At 43.3% G+C, this 27,927-nt stretch overlaps 1 protein-coding gene across 2 annotated transcripts in view; it reads left to right on the top strand.

Annotated features, from left to right (window-relative positions):
• Window positions 1–27,927, top strand: part of fam184b (family with sequence similarity 184 member B) — a 31,670-nt gene that overhangs the window by 1,611 nt on the left and 2,132 nt on the right. Inside the window, exons 2-17 of one of the 2 annotated variants that reach the window (XM_085276877.1) lie at window positions 4,761–4,949; window positions 7,147–7,821; window positions 8,430–8,565; window positions 8,914–9,065; window positions 9,161–9,706; window positions 10,787–10,894; window positions 10,987–11,285; window positions 12,023–12,173; window positions 14,497–14,616; window positions 14,843–14,975; window positions 15,323–15,453; window positions 15,586–15,701; window positions 19,328–19,684; window positions 19,824–19,938; window positions 23,626–23,733; window positions 26,408–26,808. In XM_085276877.1, coding sequence (XP_085133003.1) covers window positions 4,761–4,949; window positions 7,147–7,821; window positions 8,430–8,565; window positions 8,914–9,065; window positions 9,161–9,706; window positions 10,787–10,894; window positions 10,987–11,285; window positions 12,023–12,173; window positions 14,497–14,616; window positions 14,843–14,975; window positions 15,323–15,453; window positions 15,586–15,701; window positions 19,328–19,684; window positions 19,824–19,938; window positions 23,626–23,733; window positions 26,408–26,808 — 3,737 coding nt within the window. The remainder of the gene's footprint in view (window positions 1–4,760; window positions 4,950–7,146; window positions 7,822–8,429; window positions 8,566–8,913; window positions 9,066–9,160; window positions 9,707–10,786; window positions 10,895–10,986; window positions 11,286–12,022; window positions 12,174–14,496; window positions 14,617–14,842; window positions 14,976–15,322; window positions 15,454–15,585; window positions 15,702–19,327; window positions 19,685–19,823; window positions 19,939–23,625; window positions 23,734–26,407; window positions 26,809–27,927) is intronic. The other variant, XM_085276878.1, reaches the window with a different exon arrangement.

The raw sequence follows: 27,927 nt of genomic DNA, 5'->3' as shown, positions 1-27,927 counted from the left end.
GAAACCCGGAGCGCGGCTGAAATATAAGAATCATCGATACACATATTTGGTGTGTTTGGTTTCCCCTGAGCTTTGGGATGCTGGGCATGTGGCACATGGTTTATTTGAGTTGTTTGGGGGGTGGAGAGCAGAGGAGAGGAAGTAGGAAATGGGTCAGCTGTGGTAACCTTATATATTTAATAACCCATATTCTGTGTGCATGGAGGCACACACGCACAAACACACCCGCACATATGGGCTTCTACTTAACACACCTCCTCACGTCTGCCTCTCTCTTCCACTCACCCATCCCGACTTGCACGATTCCCCCCACACACACACACCTCTCCCCCCATCAGTGAGAGCAGTCTGCCCTGGCTGAATGGGTGCTGCTAAAGATAAAACAGCAGCACGTCGGAGTGTGTTTACATGGCAAAAGAAGCCAATGGGAAGGAATTGAGAGCTGACCGTGTCAGGCCAGCTGTTGTGAATGTTCACATAAGGTTGCATGCACACACACACACACACACACACACACACACACACACACACACACACACACACACACACACACACAAACGCGACTACAGAGAGAGGAGTAGTGTCTCTGCATGACTCACAGAGATCAACAGTAGCATATTAAAGTGTGTGCTTATGTGCACACCTACACGTCAGACTGGTGGCTCTAATTCTGTCTTTGGATTTCCTGCACTTACCCTATCGAGTGTACACTAGGCGCTGTGTTCCCTGCTTTGTAATCCAGCACACCCAGTACCCTCTTTGATATGTGTGGAGGTATGTGTGAGAGTGGGAGAGGGCGGCTGATGTAAGAGAGTGTGTGTTTGTGTGCACGCTTGCTTTGTCTCTTTGCCTAACCTCTCCTCTGTGCACCGAGCGAGTCAAGTCTACGTCTCACTCCAGTTTCAGCTGCCTTGTCTCTTGCTCTCCTTTACACTGTAGACAGAATATTAATTTCATGCTTTGCTGACTATGAAGTTACTGTCAATGAGCACGGGCACTGGCTTGTGAGGCCACATGAATAACATTATCGACCGGCAGGATCGATAAGGGGATCTCGAGGCAGAATTTGCAGTGGCGGGCTCTCGCCGCTCTCTGGCCAAACTGCCAAAGATTTAAACCCAGAGAGCTGAATCAAAGTGTGAAGCTGTCTTTAATCCCACCTCCTAAAATAAATCCGATAAATACTGTTCGTGATGGCATGTAGTAGTTTTACTTAACTGTGTGAAAGCGGGTTTCCTTAAATCTGACCTTAAAGTGAGCTGACGCTAAACAGCAGCCACTGTCTGCGTGAATAAAAATGAACAGATAATGGTAAGCGCAGCGGTAGCAGACAAACGGAGCCGCTTAAGTGACTCATTCATGCTAGTGACATATAAATATCCTACCTATACTTTAAATAGGTAAGGCAGCAAACTTCTAGAGTAGCAGCAAGCCTCCTCCAACCCCCACCCGAGTGCATGAAATAGAACAAGAGTGGATTTTTCAAGTGCATAGATGTCACTGCTTTTATGATAAAGATAAAACATGTCATACAGATTTAGATCAGCGGTTTCCTACCTGTCCTGTAACTCTAAAGATAAAGCAGCGATAGCTGCTTAATACATCGCTGAGTGAGCTTGGGCTGATCACTTTTCCTTCTTAGATTAGGTCATGTGATTAATTTTCAGAGGAATGAAAAGGTGACTCTCGTAGGTCAATACTTCAGATGTACTCGATATGGCAAATATGCAAAGTTACTAATAGGTCCCTCTTAAATCTATCTGAATGTGTGGTAACCATTTTAGATCCTGTTTCCAAGACATCAGTCTTCACATCTTTTAGCTTATGAGCTTGGTGCTGAAAAATTCCAGAGCCTCGACCTTGACACCGTCCAGCACCTCTGGGATAAATTGCCATGCAGACTGCAGGCTAGGCTGTATCATGTACCATTTGTAGATGACCTCACGTGTGCTGTTTTAGTTCAATGGGAGCAAATCCCGGCAGTCAGACCCCAAAATGTTGTGGAAATTCTGATTCTGATTTGGAAACTTTTCCCAGAAGAGTGCAGGCTGTTTCGACAGCATGTTAACGAACAGAGTTGGGTGTAAAGTTCAGGTGTCTGCAGGTGTACTTTGTAACCCCTCAGGGGTCCAAACCCAAGGATGGGAACCACTGGTCTGCATTATTAATAGGTATTATCTAATAACCTTCATTAAATCTCTTTTTTTCTCTATGCTCTCACTTTCAAACCAGCCAAAGAGGACAGCAAAGAACGTCCTCCCCCTTAGAGCCTGTCCCCGTTTCAGAGTCCTCTTCATTCCTCCCTGTCATGAGTCACTGTTTGCTAAAGTTTGCACATCGGTGTGACATACTCCACCAGCGTCTGATGGACAGGAGATAGAGAAATCTCACATTTGACACCAATACCAAAACCTGCTTTACAATAAATACATAACAGATTACTGGAGACTGACAGTGTCGAGGTAATGTAAATGTGTGTGAGAGAGGATTAATGACATGCACGCACGCACACACACACACACACACACACACACACATTGGGCAGAGACAGGGACACAGGGAATGTCCGGCAGGCCTGTACCAGCTGCAGACAGAGAGGCGTCTGAGTAAAATATGAGCCCATGTGTCTCCCGGATACAGTACGCGCATGCGTGTGAGTCCACACAAACACACACGCACACACCTCTGCAAGTGGATAAGTGAGACGTCAGGGTCACCAGGAGGAGATGATGACATGGCGCAGGGGGTAAAGTGAATAGTGGGTAGAAACAGGCCGTATTTCATAGGTTAGTAGCGCTCTATATGGAGAGGTTGAAGGGAGGCTCCATACATGCTGACAGGCATCGCTGCATAAAGCCTGACTGTCCGTGGCTCAGACACACAGTTTGTCAGTGTTACTATTTAAAGTCGAATATTATTTCGACTGGTGGAGAGCACTGTTGCCTTACAGCGAGGAGGTCCTGGGGTTGAATCCTCTGGGCTTTCTGTGAGGAGTTGGCATGTTCTCTCTGAGCGCTCCAGCTTCCACCAAAAATCCAAAGACATCCATGTTTAGGCTAATTAGCAAATCTAGGTGTAAATGGCTGTCTGGGTCTTTGTGTTAGCAACGGCTGGAGATCTGTCTCCCCTTCCCATCTTTTCTATAGTTTTAGTTTTGGTCTCCGCTATGGTACATTTGCATAATTCACAGTACAAAATTGTTATTTTTTTAGCTGGTTCTTGGTGCAGCCAGTTTGAACTCCTCTCTCTTTAATCCAACTCTCTTTTGATTGGCTGTCTTTCACAAACAGAGGGTTTGTGCAACCTTGTGTGCCCAAGATGATCAGGATATATTCTCCCTCTGACATTATTAAAACTTTCCATCCATCAATTTTCTTATATTCTTATATTTCTTATAGCTGTCATAGAATGAGAGGCAGGCTACAGCCATGGCACTATATTAGAAATTAACATGCATGCCTTTGGAGTCTGGGAGAAAGAGAACATGCGACACTCCACACAGAAAGGTCCTAGCCGGTCAGAGGATTCAAACCCAGCTGTGAGGCATCACAATGGTGCCGCATCATATTGATGAGATCCAGGAGAAGAAATAGTTTCTGAAAGCAGACTGAAACATTAGCTTTTAGCTCACAGGTGATTGTTTATACACATCCTGCCCTCATTACAGCCCCTGTTTAATATGTGACTCTATCACTGTAACAGGATATACGTGATAAAACACTGTATTGCTGTAATATTTGTTAGCATAAAGCTGCCATAAGGATATAACCAGGTTTGCTCATATGAGACTGAAAACCCTCATAAAATATTGAAGTTTTACTCTCAATACGTGCATATTTTTAACAAGGTGGCCAAGGTCATTTTTAATCTTTTCATATCAAATTGTGGAAATTCATTATTTGCTCCATATCTCTCAACAATGACTCACCATTCAGGTTTCAAATATTCTGCATTTGGTTGCAAAACTAATAAAAGTGCTACACAAAAGGGCATTTTTTTCAGTCTCTTGACCTTTGGGATCTCTGCTGCGTTGCTTGATGGATTCTGAAGTCATCAGATTTTGGTGGATTAAAAAAAGGGGAGTTAACCAAGCAAGTCAAAAAATATTAGACTTGGTGGTTTATTTATGGAGGTAAGTGATCTAATATCACGTATCTGTAGAGTGGATACAAATGTGGACTTTTCAAGCACCATTCAGCAAGTGAAAAAAAGACACCTCAAAATAATCACAAAGAAGTCTGGTATTAACTTTCCAAGACTGAGGGAGTCAAAGGCATGCAGTTTGAAGCATGAACTCAACACACTGTGATGAGCATAAGCAATGCATTAACATTAAAAACATCCATGAGTGGTGATTAGTTCGCATTTATCTGCAAAGATAAAGTGTCATGTATCCCTTAAAGAGAGGATAAGCTGCTGCTTTTAATGGACACGAGCTTTAGTGAATGTTTTTTTATAATCTGTAGTCAAAATGCTTATTTAACAATGGCTCGCACATTTAATAGAGGAAAAAATACAGTGAAACAAAACAAAACAGTTGAACATTTTAAAAAAAATGTTTTTCACATCACTTTTTAGAAGATGCCCTTCTTCCTCCACCTTATATACACAACACTCAAGTGGAAAAATAATGCAGGGAGGCAAGAAGACACAAACAAGCAAACATAGATTAATATCTTTCTAATTTTTAGTGTTTGTGTCTTGAAGGCTTAAATGTGCACAGCTCTTGAATCTTTGCCCTCTTGTTGCTGATGCTCCAGGTGATTTATTCTCTGAACATGAAGAATGAGGAGCAGGAGGCGGCCCTGCAGGCGTTGAGCAACGCCCACCACGACGAGCTGCACCGGATCCTGATGGAGACGTGCCACGAAGGGGAGGGGTCAGCCCTGAGGACACGCCTCCTGGAGCTGCAGGAATCTCTGGATCAGCAGCAGCGAGTCGGGGCCCAGGTGTGTGCATGTGTGAGTCCTTGTTTATGGGGTTGGGGGTCGGGGTCCTTGTTGTGTCTCTGTAATTTAATGTCTAACCTCCCAGTGAGGGCAGCAAATCAAACCTGGCCCTAACATGACCTACGGCAGCCAGCCTCGCTCAGAAAGCCCGTTACTTTACCCAGTCTTCATAATTTATATGCTGTGCACCACAATAAAACATCAACATGAATCGTAAACACCCACATGGCTTTCCTATCGAGTCCGCGGGGGGAAACAAAAAAGCGTCTTAACAACTAAATACATAAAAAATGCACACAGGGACCTAAAACTTTTATTTTGAAATGTTTTTCCTTGTTATCTGTCTGGCATGTCTGGCATCTGTCATGTTTTTTCATGTCCTACTGTCATTTTCTCGAGTCAAAGCATGTAGATCAGCGCGGGTCTGATACAAGAAAACACCTGTACAAACCTACCAGACTCACGTAGACAGGCTTTCAACGTATGAACCACAGGGATGTGTTTTTAAGTGAAACAGGCTACAGACAACGATAAGTGGCACACATCAAACAACCTGGAACAGGATTAATGCGCCAGTAAAAGAAAGCCTTATCGCCTTTAGAGCAGACGAGTGTCGTAGCGCCACTGGTGCAAAAACTATGAGAATGTGAGTGTGTCAAAACACTGCATGATATCTCTCACAGGTACCTATGAGCATAAATGACATAACATCTATATAATCACAAACATAACACTTATGCTAGTAAAATTTGTCTCTAACATCTTTAGTTTCGTAGTATTATCTTGTTTTGGCACTTTTTAAATCAGACTACTGCTGCTGAGATCTTCCGCACAACCGCCTCTAAGCCTTACACAAAAAGGGCCAAAAAACAGAAAATATCCAGTGAGGTGAAGTTAAAATGCCTTGTTCATGATGTCAGTGGTCAGAAATGAATGGCAGGACTGCTGCAAGCTAATAGAAAGGCAACAGTAACTTCTTAAATGTCCACTTGTTAAGAAGGTGCTATGCAGAAGAGCATCTCTGAACACACACGAAGGACGACAGCAACAGAAGACCACATTAGGTGCAACTACTGTCAGATAAGAACAGGAAACTGAGGCTATGGTTTGCATGAGCTCCCCAAAACTGCACAACAGAAGATTAGAAAAATGTTGCCTGATCTAATGAGTCTCGATTTCTGCCGTGACATTGAGGCGATAGTGTCCGAATTTGGCATCGAAAACATGAAAGCATGGCTCCCTTCTGCCGTGTATAAGCGGTTCAGGCTGCTGATGGTGTAATGTTGTTTGGGATATTTTCACAGCACTCTTTAGGTACAGCTAACAAAGTGGCTGCTGAGTGAGCAGTGTTGCAGTGTATATTTGTTTTTGCATAAATATTACAATGTTACAGAAGAATTCCTGAAATTCACCTCTGGAAAATAATAATTTTATTCCTTATAAACTCCTAGCATGTGAACATTTTTTCAGTAAAAGCAGTGGTGCCTGGAGTCTATGTTAGCAGTGAATGGATAGCTAATAAGCATATAGTATTTGTTTATTTGTTATCACAGTATCGAACAGTGTCAACACACATTACTGCAGATCTAACTATTAAGAATAAGGGTTCCATAAATGCCAGAAAACGGCAAATCTTTGGGTTCAAATAAGGCTTATTTTGCAAAAAAAAAAAAGAAGTCATAGTTATATAACTGTATAGCTAATATAACTAATATGGAGCTATGTCAAAGAAACCCACACAGTGTCTCCCCCCTTGGTTTATAATGTTTGCAGCTTGCTGCATGTTGAGGTTTCTTTCTGATTTCTGGTTTTGTGACTTTTGAAGAAGTTTTTTGCGGCTCTGAGTTGCCTGAGCTCAACATTGCAGGCTGGTAATGATGTTTTGCCACATACTGAGTATTGTGTGAATGTCACAGCGTTACTACTAATTGGCCAGTCTGGCCTTTTACAAATGTTTTGTATAGTCTGTGTCAACACTGTTCGCTCCAGCCGTCTGTACAGTTCCCAGATCTCAGCACAGTGAAACACCTTTGAACAAGCATGCATTTGTTATTGCATAAGTGTCATTGTAGCATGGAACAAAGTGTGAAAGGCTTTTCCGAGAGTTGTTGGAGAAAAATTAGGTGCTTTTTAGGGAAAGTTGTCACTACCAAAGGTTTATATGTGTGAGTTATTCTCTCGTCCTCTGTGGCTCCAGGTGCAGGCGGACTTTGAGTTCTTCCGCATCCAGGCGGAGGAGAGGGAGCGTGAAACGGAAGCAGAGCTAAGAAAAGAGTTTGAGGAAAAGCTCCAGGGTGCGCAGGAAAACCTGCAGGAGGCCAAGGCCCAGATCAGTGTTGCCCAGGAGGAAAACCTGAGACTGAGCAAAGAACTGGAGAATGCTGAGGAGCAGATCCAGCAACTGGATGCCAAGTGCGAGGAGCTCCAGAAAACAGTCGTTGATGAGGAGAAAAACAGGAAGAAGGAGGATAGGCAAAGAGAAGATGAGGAGGAAAAGAAGAAGGAGGAGGAGGAGAGGAAAATGGAGCAGTGTGAGGAAAGGATTAAAGCCCTCCTGGAGGAGCTAAAGGCACTAAAGGAGGAGAGGGGTCGAGCGGAGGAGGAGAAGAGGCGAGCCGTGAAGGAGGAGAGGGAGCAATGGGAGCAAAAGGTGAACGATCTAAACGAGGAGGGAGAGGAAATGAGGAAGAAGATAGAGGCGGAGTGGAGGGAAGAGCGGCAGAGGTGGGAGGAGAGGGAAGAGGAGGAGAAGAAAGGGATGCACAGCGCTCTGCGGGAGAGGGTGAAGAGGGCCGAGGCAGAGGTGGAGAGTCACCTGGAGAGGCTAGCCGAGAGCAAGAGAAACACAGTGAAGCTGCAAGAGCGAATACAGGTACGCGCCTTTTCTCTCGTCCCTGCGTGCATAATCCAACGCTGGGAAGGGAAATTGAAATGTTGCAGCTTCCTGTCTCTGATGCGCCCAGCTAATAGTGTTGATGGGAAAGAAGGGACTGAAGTAGAAGCAGAGCTGGGGGGGTGGAGGGTGAGCGGGGGTGGGGGAGGCATCTTGCTTGTCTAACCACAAGCTGCCTTCCCTGAGTGTTATTCCCACTGCCAACTAGCTGCTAATGAGGAGCAGGATAGATTCGCTGCACCACCTCACGCATGAGCATTAAGAAGCCCTGTGAGAGCTGGCATGGAGCTGACATGCAGTAAGTCCTCACAGCAGACCATTAAAGGCTCGCAGCTGGGCAAGACAGCACCCTGACTCACCACATTTCATCCCTCATTTTTTTTTCTGTTTGTCTGATTGTGTTCACTCCCTCCTCCCTCATCTGTGTCAAATTTGCTGTCAGCCTCTCTCTCTCTCTTTCTCGTCTGTTTCTTTTTCCTTTTCTATTCCCTCGTGGCCTTTTGTCAACATGCAGTACTATTCCGCATCGCCTGACCTTAATTGCCCTCATGCTAAACTCCTTCCTGGCCTTTATCCCTCCCTTGCAGGACTTGGAGGAAGAGCTGGAGCTGGATCGCAGGCGTGTGTCTGAGGCCGAGGGCGTGGCCAAGCGGGCTGAAGAGGAGCTTGCTGTAGCCAAGGAGCGGCTGCTGCTGCAGGAAGATGAGCTGCAGAGCAGAGCAGGTAGTCTGCCTCTCGCACCTGTCAATCTTACCTGCCCTGCTCGAAGCGAGCTTGCAAAAACTGAAGCTGTTCCAGGTGCACGTCCCCATTCCTCATTCAAACCCGCCGTTAATTAAGTTTTCCACTCACGCTGCCATAATATGTAGAGAAAATGTAACAAATTATTCATTCCTGCTCAAAGGCAAACAGTTTCATCAAACTGGCATCTCACCCCGTCAGCACAAAACTCTGAGTTTTATTTATTGCACAGTAATGGGTTTTAATTCAAACCCTTCCTCAGTCAGAACTGGTCAGATGATCCATTCTGCTTCTGCTATAGACGATCAATCAATCACTTTTGTGTGTTAGAGGAGCTGCTGAATCGAGGAGGCTGTGAGGTGTGTGTGTGCACTGAAATGGAGGAGCTGAGGAGCCAGGTGAGTCGTCTGCAGAGTAGGAACAGAGAGCTGGAGCTGCAGAGCAGCGGCCGCAACAGCGACCACGCCAGGCAGATACGCCAGGTAAGCACGCATACACATGCACATATGGTAAAACTGCAATGTGGACAAAAATATAAGCACAGCATGAATGAGTGTGCTGTGTTGTGTGTTTATAGCACGCTGAAGCACTGTCCAGTTTGCGCTCAGAGATGGTGAGAGCCCAGACAGAAGAGCTGCGTCGCATTCAGAAGCACGCGGACGACGAGCGGGACAAACTGCAGAAGGAGATCGAAAAAGAACGAGAGAGCCTGCGGAGGGAGCGGGAGCAGGAGAGGGATCAGTTCGAGAAGGAAAGGAACCGAATACGGCGAGAAAGAGACGAGGAAAAGGAAGCGCACCACAGACAGCTGGAAGAGGTCAAGGATCGTGTGAGGAGAGAGAAGGAGGAAGAGGTGGACCGCCTGCGCAAAGAGCTGGAAGTGGAGAGGGTCCGCATTCGTTCCCAGCTCGACAAGAACATCGAACAGGTCGAGGCGGAGAGAGCCGGCGTGCAGCTGAAGCTGGAGGAGGAGAAGAAGAGGCTGGCGGAGAAGGCCGAGGAGGACAGGAAGCGACTGAAGGAGCAGGTGCGGAAGGCGATAGAGGAGGTGATGAGGAGACACGCGGCTGAATTAAACGGCGTCCAAGAAGCTCTGAGCTCTGAGAAGAAAACCAACCAAGAGGTCAGCATGTGTCGGCACACAAAGAGTTCTCTGCATTTAACTTTAACAGACATCATCAGTGATCATAACAGGAGAAATCAGGTTAGAGAGGAAAACTGGAGAAAGAAGCTGCATTTTTGATACCACTTAGTGACCTGACCTGTTTGGCTACTATATTTAAAAACTGAGGCTATATATCATAAATGAGCATTAGTAATTTTGCACTGGAACCCAGTGAGATGGTGCTAAGAAGTAAGAGGAGACTGGCTCTGTATTAGGACCAGACACAGATTCTTTATAATGTGCACTGCTTGCATCTCAAATTTAAAAACGTCCTGCTGTGGAATCCGAAAAACACAGCCTTCATTATTTTTAGTTTCAGTCACTCTTTGGATGTAATTATTTTTGATATGAGCACAAACCGTTGCCAACACAGTAAAAATCTCCCTGCCTGAAGTCAACCACATACCGTAAGCCATGAGGGTCGAGGCAAAAGTTCACCCATTTAATCCACAAACCTGAGAAAAAGTTTGCACGGCTCGGGCCACCGAGGAGCGTCGACAGTAACCAGGTTACTGAAGTTCACAGAAACGCAGCGCCTGAGTTGCACAGTCGAGCCTCAGCGGGGGTACTGCCTAATTAAAACAGAGCTTCTAAATATTTTGGGCTTGCGTCGCTTGTCAGCAACTGACGATGTTGAACAAAAGTTTCCTCTTTTTTTAACCTGAATATCTTCAGAGTAATTTGAAAGAAAGGGATTGTGGGAAAAAATCTGTGAACGATTATGTTTGTGTAGCAAAAATGCTTTCCTTTGATCCAGTTAATTCTCTTGTGACCCCCCTAGGGAGAGTTCTCGCCCCCAGATTGAACCAAAAGAAAAATTTAATAGACGTTTTTTGCTCCCAGTAAAAGTAGAAATTTAAAGATTTTATCATATAATTGCCTACCCTTTGAGCCCTCTTATCATGTTCACTTCATTATTACTAATTATTAATTAGGCTCACTTGTAAGAAGATGACAGAAGGGTAGGGTCGAGTGTTAAAAAGGAGATTCTTTGCTAATGTAATAATAGTTTTGATGAGGATGAATGTTTTTATGAAGGTGTGCGTGCGTTTGGAAGAGGAGAGGAGAGCTGCTGAGGAGCTACGCAGCAGGATGGAGAAGGAAAGAGAGGAGCTGAGGACGAAACTGAAAGATGCCACCAGTGAGGTTAGAAGTCAGGTTACGCTAACTGAGAGTAAAACATCAGCTGTAGTTCCTGTGACATGTGAAGAGAAAGAGATATGTTCCTGTGATCTCAGATCTGTAGGTTGGAGTCACTGATCCACCATAAAGACAAGAAAGACAAGGCGACCCCCGATGCTCCATCCTCGGGTGGACCGCAGTGCTCCCGTCTGGAGGAAGAGCTCCATCAGGCTCGGAGTCGACTGGCTCGCATTCAGGACGAGGCCGAGAGGCAGCGGGACAGGCACCAGAGAGAGATCGCATCCCTGAAAGCTGACAGGCATCGGCTGGAGGAAAAAGTCCTGGAGCAGAGCCGGATGAACACGGAGAGGAGTCTTCTAGAGCAAAACCAGAAGCACACAGAGGACCGGATCAGGTAGCAGATCAAACACAGACCTTCCAAAGCTGCTCAGGCTTCCATTACAAAGTCTGCTTGTAATCAGCCCCCCCGCTCACCTAAATGATCTTTGGGAAACATCAGAGTCAGGAAGGAAATCACTCGAATTGAAGCTCGTTTCAAGTTTGAATAAACTTTATTGACTTGGACCGTGTTGTAACAGAGCTAACGCACGCCAAGGAATTAGATGTAGCAGCAGAAAAAATTCTGTGTGAGCTGGCAAACGGTGTCGGCACATTAATGAAAATTAAATCAATATCACCAATTAGTCTGCCCTCCCCGACAGATGTATTTTATTAGCCTGTTTTTCACCATGTGCCGACAGCAATTAGAGCATATGCGCAAACAAAAACCAGCCCTCTGCATTTATTTTAAATGTGTTTGATCACTCGAAACTATCAGTTTACACGCAGTTCCCCCTTCAATACATGTCCTTTTTTTCCCCCTCATTCAAACACACCCATTAAAAACCGACCTGTCAGCTGACGGTATAACAGGTTATCTTATTATCTTAATAGGGCATTGCATTAATATAAAACTCAGATTTTATATTTATGTGCTTTATGGAATTGGATGCTCCTCTGCATGTTTGCTGCAAAAAATAAATAGGAACTGCTTTGCAATGTTAGATGGCATATAACCAGAAGACATTTTAACAAGTCATTTTGCATGTAGGTTAGCTGTGTCTCACTCTTTGTTCTGATGCATGCCTCCAGGGCGGAGTGCGAGGATCGTCTCAGAGCAGAGTTCAGGATAGAGATGAACGCCGCCGTCGCCGAGAGCGAACAGAGATGGCAGAGCCGGGAGGAGGAGCTGCAGGCTCAGATCTCTGAGCTGCAGGGTCAGCTCACCGAGCTAGAGTCGCAGGTGAGCCCTCTGCAAATCGAATTATAGAAACCCATTTGTGATGCTTGGCCCTGATTGTCTCTTTAGAAACGTAATCAGGCTGTTTTGCCATTCTGCTTTGGCTTCATTATTCAAATTTTGCCTGAACAGATGAAAAATAATCAGGCGGGTTGGCAGCATAGCTGATATATTGAATCAGGCATATTTATTTAAAAACAGAGACGTGCAATTAAGGTTCATTCACTGCAAAAGAGCTGCGTGACTCATGTTCTCAGAGCAGCGCTGGGATCCAGCGTTAAAATAAATACGGTGGGATTTCGGCCGCTGGAAGTGCCGTTATGGAAGCTGGGGATCATGGGAGTGGCTGTCCAAACTGTTCTTTTCATCTGAGCCAGAGGTCTGAATCATTGTCAGCTTTGCAGCTCTTGCTGAAAACCCACGACCTGCCACACCAGCTTGGCTGAAGAGGCGTGCTGACGCGTTTGTTCAATTGATGATGAATTGGTGTCTTTGTAACGACAGCAAACTGAGACAAAGGGAGACATGTTGTTGAAACATACATACATATTTTCCCCTTTGTAAATCTCTGTTTTGTAAATATGGACAGTGTAATTTTCATGACTTTTCTTTTAGGTTATTATTATGTAATGATTTTAGTGGTCGAGCCCTCTTGGGATCAAATTGGGCTGAATGTTGTGCATGAGTTAAATCGGTTTGACAGCCCTAGACTAACTCTTAATGGAACTGCTGCAATGTTCATAGTTGAGTTGAATATTTTTTTCCCCTCCTGAGGCAAAGATGATGTCATCATCCTGTTTTGACAGACCAATGACCCAAAAAAATATTCAGCTTTCCATCCTAAATGATGGAGAAAAGCATCACTTGCATCCTCAGCAGGGTCATCGGTTGTTTTGGGTCTTTTACATCAGGGGTCCCCAATCCCAGTCCACGAGGGCCGGTGTCCCTGCAGGTTTTAGATCTCACCCTTGGTCAACACACCTGAATCACATGATTAGTTCATTACCAGGCCTCTGGAGAACTTCAAGACACGTTGAGAAGGTAATTTATCCATTTAAATCAGCTGTGATGGATCAAGGACACATCTAAACTGGGACTGGGATTGGGGACCCTTGTTTTACATCCTGTTCTCTGAGCCTGTATCCATGAGATATTAGTCCTATATTGGTTCTGGCTTGTCTGTAGTGATCTGAAGTCATTTGAGGATTTCTTCACTGCTGCTCACACTCTGTTGATGGCTTTTCTTTTTACGTGATAACCCAGAAGCTGTAGGCTTTGCAAAGCAATTCACATTAATCTCCCAATTTGAACACTTGCTTCTTCACCAGTTTGTATTTCCCCCTTTTTCCTATCACTGGCCCATCCAGTCCTTCCAGGTTCCAGAGTGGTCTCTGCAATGTTTTTAGGAAATTTGACTCGGTTTCCCAAGCCCATTTTTATCTCCCACTAACGTGCTGTTCCTAGGAGGCATTTGTAGATTTTCCTGCTTTAATAAATGTGACACATAATCCAAGCGATGGTTTGTACACGCTCTGCCATGGTATTTATTTACTCTAACGGAGCGCTCAAAGCAATTTTTACTTCAGGCCACATTATTCTTCTGTGCCTTAAAGCGCTTTTTAACCATCACACACACACTCACTCAGATGGATGCATCAGGGACAGCAGCCCTTTGCCAAGCTTAGGCCATGCTTCTCTTCCCTTGGCACAAGGGGTATGTCGGAGTTGTTGGCTTCCAGAAGAGGTTAGATGGCCTGGGTAAAAAGTCACACACATGCTAAATTTTAAATTTACATAATACAAATTTACCTGATACATATCCAGGTCAGTTTATTAGCTGTGTTAAGTGCTTTGTAGCCTCTAAAAACAGTTGTGTAAACTCTAATCTTTGCCAAGTCTGAGAACACGACCCTGACTTTGTGTCCATCACGCCTTTGCTTTGTCTTTGTAGCTTTCTGTATGGCAGAAATCCTGCATTTCAAACTTGAATGAGGACTTTAAAAGATGTGGGTGTTTACGAGGCAAAAAGAGTCTCTCTTATTGTATTTTAAGTGTAGGAAACAACAGCTCTGGATGCGCTCTAGAAAGTTAAAGTCGGGATGTTTCATGTAATCCGTTCAACTTTTTGGGCGTGCGATGCTAAATTGTTGGAGGGCTCTTCTAATTTGTTCCATAAGCCTGCTTATTTATTCTGTTTGAGTATGCACATCCTAAAACAAAAGTGGCATCTCCATTTAATTCTTGCTGCAGACCCATTATCTCAGGATTACTTTGACAGCATGGAGAGCCTTAAAAATCCTTTGCTCCCAATTTGTCACCAATGCAGGCAGAGAAAAAGAAGGCAGGCCAGGGAGATGATTGCCACGTGAATCCTGAAATTGACAAGCTGAGGAAGGAGGTCCAAGACACAAAGGAGATAAACAAGAAACTGAGGGAGCTGCTGCAGGTACGCACATGATGCACAGTCATTTTTAAAAATCCTACGCGTGCCCGTTCATAGATTTTCTCTGTGATGAATAATTTAGCAGCTTTGATGAAAGTGCCGCAGTGAATAGGCAACATTATGTTGGTCTGTGAGTGTGTGTGCGCGTTTACTGCAACAATGGGTTTTTGTGAGCTTAAGAAGAATTGCTGCTGTGGTTCTAAAAAAAAAATGTGTTCATTTGTTGGAGGAGCCCCAAACGCAGTCGCTAGCCGAAGAGAGACACAGTCATGCCATGGCGCTGCAGGCGTTAGAGAGACGGGCAAAAGAAGAGCTGCTGTCTGAGAGGAACAGACTTCAGACAATGCACCACCTGGAGCTGGGTAACACACACACACACACACACACACACACACACACACACACACACACACACACCCATTAGTATTAGCATAAGCACATGCAGGCATTAACACACTCTGGATAGCATGTACACAGCTACATGAGCAAAATAAGCAAGCACACACACACACATGCACAACGATATACACATTGCATTGAGATTATAAATTCAACAGTGAAGTTGCCATTGCCATGGATACACTTCACCATGGCAACAGCAGAAGGGTACCTGTAACAGTGGGGCCCATTGATTTTGTTTTCGGTATGTGGTTTTGTGTGTGTGTGTGTGTGTGTGTGTGTGTGTGTGTGTGTGTGTGTGTGTGTGCAGATAAGCAGCGAGCAGAGCTGACCCAGCAGCACACGGAGTGGAGCAGACAGATGACCCAGAGACACATGCAGCAGATAGAAGACCTACAGGCTCAACTACAGGCGCACACACAAATGATGGCTCTGCAACAGGTAAATCACCCACACCGTGTGCGCACAAACACACACCTCTTGGCCTCAATACCTGTGATTCATTGCCTGTAACTCCAGCAAGTCAACTTCTGTTGTCTACTACTTTATTCATGTGTGTGTGTGTGTGTGAAGGATTTGAAGCAGCAGAACCAGTATCAGGTGTTTGAGCGGCAGCTGGACGAGAGTCGCTGCGCCATGCTGGAGCTGCAGAGAGAAAACGCAGCACTGAAGAAGCAGTTAAAGGAAAGGTAGGGACGGTAACACTGAGTCCATCAGTCAAGGCGAAAGCCATCGATTTTACAGAGAAACTATGAATGTTTGGCATTCACAAAAATACTTTCCACCTAATTTCTTGTCAGTTTAAATAGTTTGATGGAATTGTTTTGCAACTGGGACCAAAGTGACAACTAAATGAATTTGCAGTGAATGGCACACTGGAAGCAGCAACGTAAAATAAGAAATCATGAATGACTTAGCTTAGCGAACCAAGCAAAAACATGGCAGCTAAAGTAAATCGAATGTGTTAATTGTGCCAGAATCAGACATGGACCCAAATGCAGATTAAATCAAATCAACATCAAATCAATTTATTTATATAACACTTTTCACAGGATAAAAACCACAAAGTGCTTCACAGTAATATAAAACAGAAATACATAAAATACATTAATAATAAAACACACAGCACAAATCTAATTAAAAGCCAATCTAAATAAAAGAGTCTTAAGCTGCTTTTTAAAAGAATAAATACAATCAAGGCAACGTAATGATGGAGGGAGAGCATTCCACAACCTGGGGGCCACCGCTCTAAAAGATCTATCACCTCTAGACTTAAAACGAGTTCATAAAAAACTGAGCAAATGGAACAAAAATCAAACAAACTTTATTTTAAAAAGCTGATTACTGTGTTAACAAGCAGGTAGGAACTGAAGGTGAACGGATACCAAAACACAACAGACAAGACACACACAAACCCACACACAGAGAGCTGACTGAGGATGAGACTGCGGTTCGATCCAGACACGGAGCTAATGAGGGCGGGCAGACAGTAACAAAGGAGGGCAAAAAAGAAAGGAAAACATGAAAAATGAAGCAAAACTGCAACAAATTGCTTGAGCAAACTAATGTTCAAAGTAAAAGAGAAAACAACTAAAAGACATGAAGACTAAAACCAAACATGATGACAGAGACAGGGGAGGAAGATAACACCAAGAGCGAACAAACTGGTGAGCTTGTATATTTTTAACTGCACTAGCTGTTCCCAGCTTCTCACAGTCTCTATGTTAAGCCAGCCAAAGCTCCTCCCTGGAGCTTCGCGTTTACCCGTCATCTCATCCAAGTTTGGAGGAAGTTTGCTAAACTTTTCCTTGGAGCTCTGAACACAGACCAGGATGTTGGAAATGAAGTCCCACACCCGAACCCAAACCTGTGACAGCTGCAGAGGAAGAGGACGAAGGAGACAGAATAAAGTCAAAATCCCCCAAAAAACCCAAAAACCCACCAGTCTTACAAATGTTTCTAAACACTCAAGTCACATGACCACAGCAAATTGAGACCCAAAAGGTCTTGGTGCTGCATTTGGACTTGGAAAAAGTAAAAAATATTTGTTACTATAAATAGTAACAAAAGAGTTAAATAATAACATTAGTCATGTGATAGTGTAACAATAATATTCATCTTCTGTAAGCATCGTGAGCTACATTGTTTAACACTTCATTCCACTGTGGACGAAACATCTCCCACAAGTATCTCCTGTGTGGCTACCACAAGAAGCACAGCAGACTTTTATCTTATAACATGTTTTTTCCTGCACCACACTGATTTAATAAGCAGCTGAAGCAGCCTCACGTGTGTCAAAACAACAGGGTTACATTAATATTTGCTGAAACACTTCATTAGCGACACAGCTCGCTATCGTCAATGATCCCAGTTTTTAATTTTTTTTCGCTTGTTTGCGGATTTCTCCAAAACACATGGTGATCATAATTATTTATCATAATTATTGAGAGTCTGGTGTAATATGTAGCTTTCCTGTGACATTCTTTCACAATATATGATAGAAAAAACTAGGATGTAGCTGTTGCTGTGGAAAGAGGTGATTGCTTCCAAACTTCGATACAGTTCAGACAGCGTTGCCTCGAATGTTTCAGTGTTTGTTTCGCAAGGCCTCACTTTACCATTCACCACAATGAAGTTGAGGGGTGAAAAGCAGGAAGGCCCCTACAGTAAAACAGAGAAAAACCCCAAATTAGACGACAACCTGTGAGCAAGCACTTGGCGACAGTGGGAAAGAAAAACTCCCCTTTAACAGGAAGAAATCTCCAGCAGAACCAGAGTCAGGCTCAGGGAGGGGCAGCCATCTGCCATGACATCCAGCACATGATCTAGAAGAGCGGTGTCAAACCCATTTTAGTTTGTTGGCCGCATACAGCTGGTATAATCTTAAGCGGGCTGGTCCATTAAAAAAATGTTGCCCAAGGAAGACCTCCAAATCTTTTCCCCTTTCCTTTAGTGTAAATGCATTTTAAATACATTCACATTTAATGAGCCATCCTTTTATGAAAGTGATGATGAAAAGCCTGGGATGTCTCAAGAAAAATGAGTGCAATTTAAACAGCACCTCTGAGTTTTTCCACATTATTAAAGAAATCTGTCAGCCCTGCTCCGTCGGCTTAACCACTTTCTAAGACATAAATTTGAGAAATGAACCGGCAGCTCATCACTCAGACTTTGTCCTGTAGTTTAACAAACAGAACGTTACAGTTATTAAAAAAAGAGAAGTCCCTCTTTCAGACTCTGACCAGTACATATCTTAAGGGTTGTCCACACAGGAAACGTTTCACTCTTCACACATCGCTTTGTAGCTGGTGCTTGGTTGCCTACGTAACTCTCTAATGTATCTACTACTCTGTCATACGTTAATCAAAGATTTTGAGAAAGGTTTAACTCAGGACCCACCCAGTTTGCATCACCAGTTATTTCGTTCATTATTCCTGCAGTTGCTGAACGTCACAGACTTTCTGTGGTCTCGGATTGTCGCTGGTAACTTCCTGTGTGGATATCCCTTTACTTCAGTCCTCTTCTTATTCTTCTCCTCCTTTCGGCTGATCCCTTTTGGAGTTGCCGCGGTTGATCATCTGTCTCCATCTCACTGTATCCCTAGCATCCTCGTCTGTGACACTGACCCTTCACTCATCCACAAATCTTATCTGAGCTCTTCCTCCTGTTGACAGCTCCGTCTTCAGCATCCTTTGTCCAAAATATTCTCTATCCCTCCTCTGCACAAACCATCTCAGCTTCGTCTCTTTTACTGTGTCTCCATACTGTCCCTCTGATATAGACAGAAAAGAAAAATTGACACCTTTGGTCTGGATAAACCTGAGAATTTGGTGTTCAGGGCACGTTGTATGCACCCTCACCTCTCGGGTAAATACTTTGACACTGACATCACAACCATGAGTATCCACTGATACCAATCTGATGCTGTCTTTTCCCTCGCTTCAACAGCTAAGCTGTGAATAATACATTTGTCTGGACACACTTCATAGCTCCAGATATCAGTTGTGAAGCTAAGCTTGGCAAAACTATCTAAGCAACATCTGTTACTGGAGACACATCTGTCTTTACAGCACATCATTCAAAGTTTAGTTAGCTGATGCAAATGGATTATATTAGACTATAGTTACGCAGTTATTTGGCTGGTAGACAACATTACTGAAAATGTACTGTAGTATATGGCAAAATAGTGCAGAGGTATCGTGTACGTCTTCTTTTTGTGTAGATTTTTAGCAACCAGCAAACACCTCTTATTTTGTATTAAAGATGCCACATGCGCCATTGTTTCCACTTTTTTCCTCTGCTGTGTCCTTCTTAGCTCAGTGCAAAAGAATTCAGAGGCCGAAGAGAAAGAAGAGGAAAGCGCAGAAATAAGGAAGAACAGGGACGCCCAGCTGGAGGAAGAAGCACAACGTCTGAAGGAGGAGGTGGAGAAGCTGAGAGTGGAAATGGAGAAACTCGAGGAGTCGCAGAAGCACTGGGACGAGAGAAAAGAGGACGACATCAAAGAGGAGGAGCTGGACGAGGAAAAGAGAAAGGAGCGGGAGGAGGAGAAGAGGCGAGAGGAGGTGGAGGAGATCAGGAGGGAGCACAAGCGGGAGATGCAGAGTTTGGTGTCCGAATACAGCAACGCGCAGAGTCACCTGCAGGCGCGAATCGTGGCCTTGGAGAATGAGTGAGTAGAGGAGAGACCCGAGGAGATAAGACACCCGGAGGGCTGGAGGGGTCGGGGGTGTGTGTGTGCATGTATGGGGGTGAAAAGGTGTGCAGGTATGTGAGAAAGGTGTGTGTTTCTGTATATGATTTAACTGCAGGCTGCGAGAGCGGGAGGAACGCTGCAGGCGGAGGGAGCCTCGATGTGACGACCTGCAGCTGGGGAGACTCCAGGAGAGGCTGACGGAGAGAGACCAGCTCATCAAACGATTAGTGGTGAGAGCACACACAAAAACCATCACATTAACGCAAAACCTATGACTTTTTTAACCCTCAAAGATCCAAAAATGACCGAGTGGGGTGGTTTATGATCCTGTTATTTAAACAGAAGCACTTTTTTTTTTGAATAGTTCAACTTGTTTTTTATCTACTTATATTTATCTGTGGCAGATATTATAAGTATAGTTTTCTATGGTTAGCATCAGGGCTTCTGCAGCAGTGCATCCCTGTACTCTGGATATGTTAGGCATGCTTCACTGCAAAAATACTTATAGATAGATTTTACTTGGACAACATCAGACACTTTTTAATGTAAAACAGTGAGTATACCTGATACAGTCCCACAAGATATGTTGTTGATTTCAGCACAGTCTGACTGTTCCAACTAACCCTGACAAGAACTGTTAAAAAGTATATGAATCCATTCATCAAAAAACTTCAAATCTAAAATTTCCGCCCATCGTGCCTGTCTTTAGGGCTGTATTCCCTAATTGCATCGAGACAGTCAGATTTAGTTTAGGTTTTTTGGTTTTTGAACTTTCTTTATTGACGATATGAGCATAGATATTACAGAAGATCAAACAACAACAACAGTAGGAGAAAAAGGATGTTAAAGAACATAATACAGACAGATTTTTCATGCCTTGGATTTGTTAAAGTTGTCAATAAAGGGTTGTGATATCCCAAAGAATAAGTCCCAATTGTCCCTTTTCCAGCTGTAAGTGGTTAGTTACATCTCTCAGCAGGGTTAGCTGGGTCGGTGGTTTGTTTTGCTTTCAATTCAACAGAAAAAGTCTTTGTATCAGCAGCAAGAGCACAAACTGAACCAATATATACCGATTATTTCACAATTCTAAGGTTGCCACCCTAAACCCAAATGGTGCCAGAAAAAACAGGTGACATCAGACAAAAAAATGAAGTATCTGTGATCAGTTTTGGTGGTTTGTTGCAAAAGAATGGGAATGAGTTTGCATACATCTGAAAATATCCGATTTGGGATGATCAAACACATTCAGTTTTTTCAGACATGTAGAGGAACACGCTGTGCAGTGTCACACCTAGAATCAGAGCTTTCATTATGAAATCACATAAGTAAAACTCTGCTTTATTTTGTACCTTTTTATTTTCATTTACTACAATATTTAGTAATTTAACCGCTTTTATAGTAAAAAGAATTTTCTTTCCTGTATGAGAGACCTCAGAGAATATAAAAAACATTTTTTGTGCAATTTTGGGGTTTGTCCTTCTAACCTAAATGTGATAGTTAGTGTTGGAAAATTACAACCATTTCACCCATAATGCTTAACAACATACATCTAATTTATTTACTGGTTTGTAAAAAACTACACACAACTTTCCGTTGCTCTTGCCATGCCAATGGGCCAATTTGTGTTAGAAATAAAATAATATGAAAAGTTTCAGGAGAAGTAGAAGTCGACAAACTCACGAAACATCACAACAGTAGTTTAAATAAAGGAGAAAAAAAAGGGGCAAAAGGAACCAAATAACAAAAAGATGCTACAAAAAATAATAAAAAATAAATCCAAGACAGAAGACTAAAGCTCTACTGGTTTTCAAAAGAATCCAAAAATACTACAAAGAGAGCAGAAACTAAACCGAGCACAAACAGGAAATGGTAACCTGTCAGGATCACAGCCGAGAAACACGGGCTGGAAATAGACAGACTGAAATACAACCGGGAGAAGGCGAGGACTGCGAAACGGAGAACTAAATGACTGATTAAGCACATGTAAAACCAATAAGAGTGAAGAAGAAAATCACAGTGGAGCGAAGAAGACAGAGACAGGAAGTAAAACTAACAGAGACACAGTGTGACTCGCAAAAGGAAAAAAGTAAAAGAGTCTGATGTTTATTATTTATTCATCATCTGTGCCATAGAACTCCATTGTTGCACTTGCAGACACACACACACACACACACACACACACACACACACACACACACACACACACACACACACAGCAAATATGTATAAATACTCGGCAGAAAATAGTCCTCATTAATTACCCTATTTACTCCTGTTTGAATAATGATTGCTGAAAACTACAGTGCCCATTAGTTTTAGGAAATGAGTCAGTCTTTTAAACAATAAGACTTTATAATTGTGGCCTTTTTTTAAAAATAGTGCTGACTGCCACAGCTGGCCTGTCAAAGTTGGCTAGTTGAGGCTTTTTAATGGATTTGCTAACAAAATGAATCTTTAAATGTTTGTATTGTCTCTTTAGATGAGAGACAGATGCAGCTAAAAGAAGTATGTGTGTAAACTTTTTCCCCCCAAAGCAATACAGCTAATATAGCTAAGTATTAATACACTACATGGACAAATATATTGGACCACCCCTGTGTTTTCGGCCCCATTGCCACCGAGGCGTAAAAGCCACCAATGCTCTGCTGACTGAATAACTGCAGCGCTCCAAACTTGCTCTGTCATTAAAATCGGCACAAACATTGTGCGCCAGGAGCTTCTTGATATGGGCTTCCATGACCAAGCTCCACCTGTAAGTGGAATGTATAGGTGGTGATGTACAGTACTTTTATCTTATCTTACTGATCCGCTGATGGGCTTTTCTTCATCTTTGGGAACACCACAATGGAAAAAAATATAAGCAAGTTTTCTGGAGGTTAAAGATAAGATTTGCTTAGATGAGCCTGTGCCCTACAACCTGCCCATGTGCATTACTACTTTTCTTTCATAATTTTCTTTTTGGTTAAAAAGGTAATCATTGCATTGATCAATCATTGATTTTGGAAGCACTACAGTAGTGCTTTAGTTACTGCACTAAAACCTGATGACACCCTTGCAGAATCTGCGCTGAGGTTTGGCCCGAGCACCAGGAACTTCATGGCTTCCATGACCTTCCATTTTTCTTTAGCAGAGGACTTGAACAAAATGAGCAAAGGTCCACGTGTTGGATAACTTGATTAACTGGCTACAGTAAAAGTATAACCAACATAAAAGATGTGTTAAAAAAGTTACATGAACACTTAAATTAACTTACATCTTGCCCGTTGTCTGATATACACAACTGTATGGGTCAGCATTAAAACACGCGGTGTAGCACAGACTCACTGCAGTGATTCCTCTTGACGTATCTTTAGCATAATGTTGCCTTGTATTGATTTCTTAGCAGTTGCTTTGTTTTCCTCTGGAGACTGAGGTGGTCCAAGGTCCCATCTGACTGCAGCATCCCTGGTTTGATTTCCTTCAAAGTGTTTAGTTGCTAAAACTCACTCTCTAAAGAAAAAAATATACCAAAAAAATAATCTTTTAAACACAGACAGACTGATTATAGCAGCTGCTCTGATCCAAACTCTAACAGTAGCAAGCTAAAAATCAAAATCACACAGTGTGTTGAGACTGGGAGTTAAAAATCTGGCTGCATAAATGAGCATTTTTCCCAAACCATAAATATTTAAATGACTCAGACTAAACCCAGTGGAACAGTGCCTTCATTAATCATCAGCGGTCATGTGTGCGTAGGAGAAAACTACATTTTTCAGTGTCCTCTGACTGAGTGCTGCATCTACCATCTGTGTGACGTGAGGCAGCTTAGCAAACATTTACACCCTCCAGACACAACTCCAACCCTACAACAAGAACAACAACAGAAACAATTGTGAATAAGGCCAGTGAAAGTCCTTCCTCGTCCTCCTTGCCTCCAGGAAGAGAGGCATCAGCTGCAGCTCTACCCTCCTGTTGCCGGGGACAACAGTAGCCTCGGGCTCCGTGACAGCAAGTCCCGCCCCGGGAGCATCACGCCAACCACGATGGTGAGTTTGTGTGTTCGGCTCACGCGCGTGAGAGTGAGCCTCCATCCAACCAGAAGGGCTCGCTGGGCCGAAGCCGGCTTCGGTTTCTGGGGCACGAAACAGTGAAACGCAGAAGTTCGCCCACTCACCACGTCACCAGTGTGCCTGCCCTCCCTGCAATAACTCCATCATCACTCGGCTTTTACTAACATTGCATTTGGCAACTAAAGACGCAGATGTGTGAAAGATGTGGGAACTTATATTATGCAGCTCTTTTTTTTTTTTTTTTTTTAGTTTGACCTGTTATCAGCTGACGTGCAAACATGATGAAATCGATTTTGAGGCGTTCGCGTCTTTAATCAAAGCTTCTCAGGAGTGTGACTAATAAATCGAGGCTGCTGTAAAGTGCAGGATTCTGTGTGCCTTCACTTGCACTTGTTTGGTGTCAGTCGTGGATTTGTGCTTACCGACCATCTGGCGTGGTACATTTAAAAATGCTGACACGCATCATCACCTGCAGCCTGTCGACAGGCTCCTATGATGGCTGCGGGCCACCAACTTTTGTATTTATGTCCATGCATTTGTTACTGAGAAGTTTCAGTAAAACTACACTTATTTCGGGATGTGTCTTCTTCTCCTGTAACGCCTAAACACTGAACACTTCAGACTCTGCTGTTTCGTTTTAATATAAATCATAAAGGACATAAAACATTTTCCTTAACTGCCGATTTAATCAAACTTACTACTTAAAGATAAAATGTGCATTTAGCTGGGGACTATTTTCAGAGTATGATTTAATACATGTGTAGTATTTACAGGACAGAATATGTGGCTGAAAATGAACTATGGTGGCCTTCATAATAACTGAACACGTGTGGCTTTACTAATTTCACTCATTTCACTAAATTGACTAGTGGGCACTTGCTTTGCAACATAAACTTACCAACATAACACTAACATAAACTAATTTTAAGAGTGGTCTTGCGTAGTAGTTCTCCAGGTTTTCTGAAGGTCTCTTAGTCTTTCTTTGAACATTTGCAGCTTTTTTTCATTTTCATTTTTCAGTCCAATGTACCCGAGTTTTCACGCTCAGATGGATGTTTGTTTTTCTTTGTTTGTTGTTTGTTCAAATGGCATTGGATGAACCAGTGTCCTGACTACACAAAGAACTCGTTTTAAATTTAGGAGACTTTTGCAAAAACATTTATTCAAGTTCTTTATTTGAGTCTATGAAAACTACCAAAGATACCACAGTAAGCCAAAAGCCTATATCTCAGTAAACCCATCTACAGCAGACGAACATTATCTGAAAGTTATATCTTTAAGAAATAGGAAAAAAAATACAGCAAAGACTTGATACGGCACCTGAAAGATGCTCCTGGCCCTTCAGTAGATCAGACGGTCCCAGTTGAAGGGTGGCTGTCAAGAAGCCATTCTTAAGGAAGGGAAATAGGTTGAAAAGGCTGAGTTATGCCAAATGAAACAAGAAATGGACTGAAAATCTGTGGCAACATATCTCATCAAATAATTACTCCAAATTTAAACATTTTGCTTCAAACTTTTGTCAGTATGTATGCATGAGGTCAGGAGAGAGGCACAACAGTGAGTCTCTACAGACATCTAGAAAACATGATGGAGGGTCTGTCATAGTTGGCCGGTGGTTTTGGAGAGCTTGTCAAAATTGATTATGAATGCAAAAAAGTGCAGTGAGATTTTGATCCACCATCTGGAAAGAATCAGACTGGCAACAGTTTCATTTTTCATCATGACAGAGAATGAAGGAAAAGGCAGCCAACATCCAAAGAAGAGCTTTGAATGTCCTAAACTATTCTTGAGGACCACTTAAAGGAATAACAAGAACGCTTGTCTAATAGAGTTCAGCTGTGTTGAAGAATAAAGGTGGTCAAACCAAATATTGACTTTCAAGCTTATTAGACTTCTGCAACCTCTGTTATCTCTATTCTTGTTTGCACGTTTCTATAAATCAATGCACCTATTTCCCATTTTTCTTGCAAAAAATAAAGAAATGAAGGGCCACTCACGACATTTACACAACATTGTACATTTTTTTAAATATAGGTTGGTTGTCTAAACAGCCAAATTCAAGCCAGAAGCTCAAGCTTCAGACTGCTCTAAATTCTCAGTTTTGCTTTTTTCTCCTCTTGGATCTGCGAGGCAGCTCTGGCTGTGAGCACAGACACCTTGGCCACCTGCTGTTTGGATCTTTTGCTTTTGAGTAGCAGCCAATCAGAAGAAAGTTGGCTGACCTTAAAGAGAGAGGAGCTTCAACAGCTTGTTTCAGACAGAAGATGAACCAAGGCTCTGCACCAACACCCAGTAAAAGCTAAATATAAGCACTGTTTTGAACTGTCAGTCATGCAAAGCTGTCCAAGAATAAAATATGTGGGCCTGGATGTGAGAGCGAAGCCTCCTTTAAACAGATATGTGCTTGTAAATATGCACAATTTGCAAGTAGGAGATTTTCTAGCTTACAGGCCACTTGTAGTCTGAGTGCAACTAACCAATCATTTGTTTGAGCAACAAAAGAGAGACTGATTTTGCCCCATTAGTCATAAATCGCAACCAGTGGGTCCAGATTTCTGCTGGTTATACTGAGCGCTCTGAAAAACTGATCCTTTTTTTTTTAAAACTCTAACCTATGTGTCAATTTTTATTTATTTATTTTTTTCCACAGAGGAAACGTGCCGAGTCGCCTCCTCGTGTCACCAGCATCTCCACGGCCGGCACTTACAACAGGAGCATCTTTGTGCCCCACTCCTCCTCCTCCTCGTCTTCCTCCTCCCCCTCCGTCCATCAGCACTCCTCCTCAACCCTCCCCCACCAGTCCTCCTCCCACCCTCAAACCTCGCCCCACTACTCCACCTCCTCTCTCCCACACAAACACACGTCCCTCCCCCTCACCCAGCATTCCTCGCCCTCCCTCTCTCGCTCCGCCAGAACCCGGACCTCCTGCATCCCACCGACGCCGGCACCGACGGCACCTCTCCCCGTCTGCCCCTCGCCTCAGACGGGCATCCGATACGTGTCCCCCTCCTGCCTGGACCCACACGTACACCTGCAGGCCCACTCAATCAGGTATGAATGTTTTGATTCAGCCAGCTGACTTCCTCAGGGTGAGATAAGAAACCAAAAATCAAACTTATTTTTAATATTTTTTTACTTTTTGACTTAATCCTTACCAGGGATATCACATGTTCAACAAGTTGTATTAACAACCTTTTGAACTTTATATAAAGATATGAAAATATGATAAAAAGTAGAGGGAGCAATACAACAATAATTCTTAGTGATGACATTAATCAAACTGTTACAACAAGGACTCAGATCGCTGGCATGAACTGGATGTCGGGATTAATCAGCTGTCAGTCTGTGTTAATCTCAGCGCTTAGTTCAAGATGAGCCAGCTGTAGCTGTCCGCTGCAGATCTCTTGATGGAAACCTGCCCTACCAGCAGTCATCACTTTCCATGACAGCGTGGCTGGTGATGTTTCCACATTTGTGACTCTTTGTGTCTGTCATGGTGGCAAAATTTGGTCTCATTCTTGCAAGTACTACTACAAATGCAACTTTAAGTACTGAATAAGTAATTAACTACATCATGATTAATAAATAACGCCAATCATCCCGCTACAGAATCATGTTTTACAACCTTCCTATTCATGTGGATCTTACTTTGACATTTACTGCCAACCTTAATCAGTGTCACATGGGGGCTGGAGCCTATCCCAGTTACCATAGGGCGAGAGGCAGGGTACACCCAGGACAGATGGCCAGTCTCTCACAGGGCTAACACACAGAGAGACAAACAACTATTCACACTCATGGGCAATTTAGAATCACCAATTAACCTAACCCCACTAACTGCATGTCTTAGGACTGTGGGAGGAAGTCACAGTACCCGAAGAGAACTCACGCAAACACGTGGCGAACATGCAAATGAGGCAACAGTGCAAACCATTGCTGCAAACATAGACTGTATATAAAAGATAGCACATAGACTCTGTGATGTCACATGTTGGTCTGTCGGCTTTGTGTTTTTGTTAGCTCAGCGGTTTGTGACTCTAATGTGGATCATAATTTACAGACAAACCTTTCATGGTCCATGAGTCCATGAATTAATCAGAACAGGGTTTACGGAGGTCGTGGATCAAGACAGATGAAACAATGCAGTCACAAAAAGTCTAATTAAGACAG

The sequence above is a fragment of the Mchenga conophoros genome, linkage group LG6 (genome assembly GCF_057382185.1).
Source record: "Mchenga conophoros isolate Kocher_MC1m ecotype Shallow Benthic linkage group LG6, M_conophoros_male_GT1.1, whole genome shotgun sequence".
Lineage (NCBI taxonomy): Eukaryota > Metazoa > Chordata > Actinopteri > Cichliformes > Cichlidae > Mchenga > Mchenga conophoros.
Note: the sequence above shows the minus strand (reverse complement) of the source record. Positions and strands in the feature narration are given on the sequence as shown.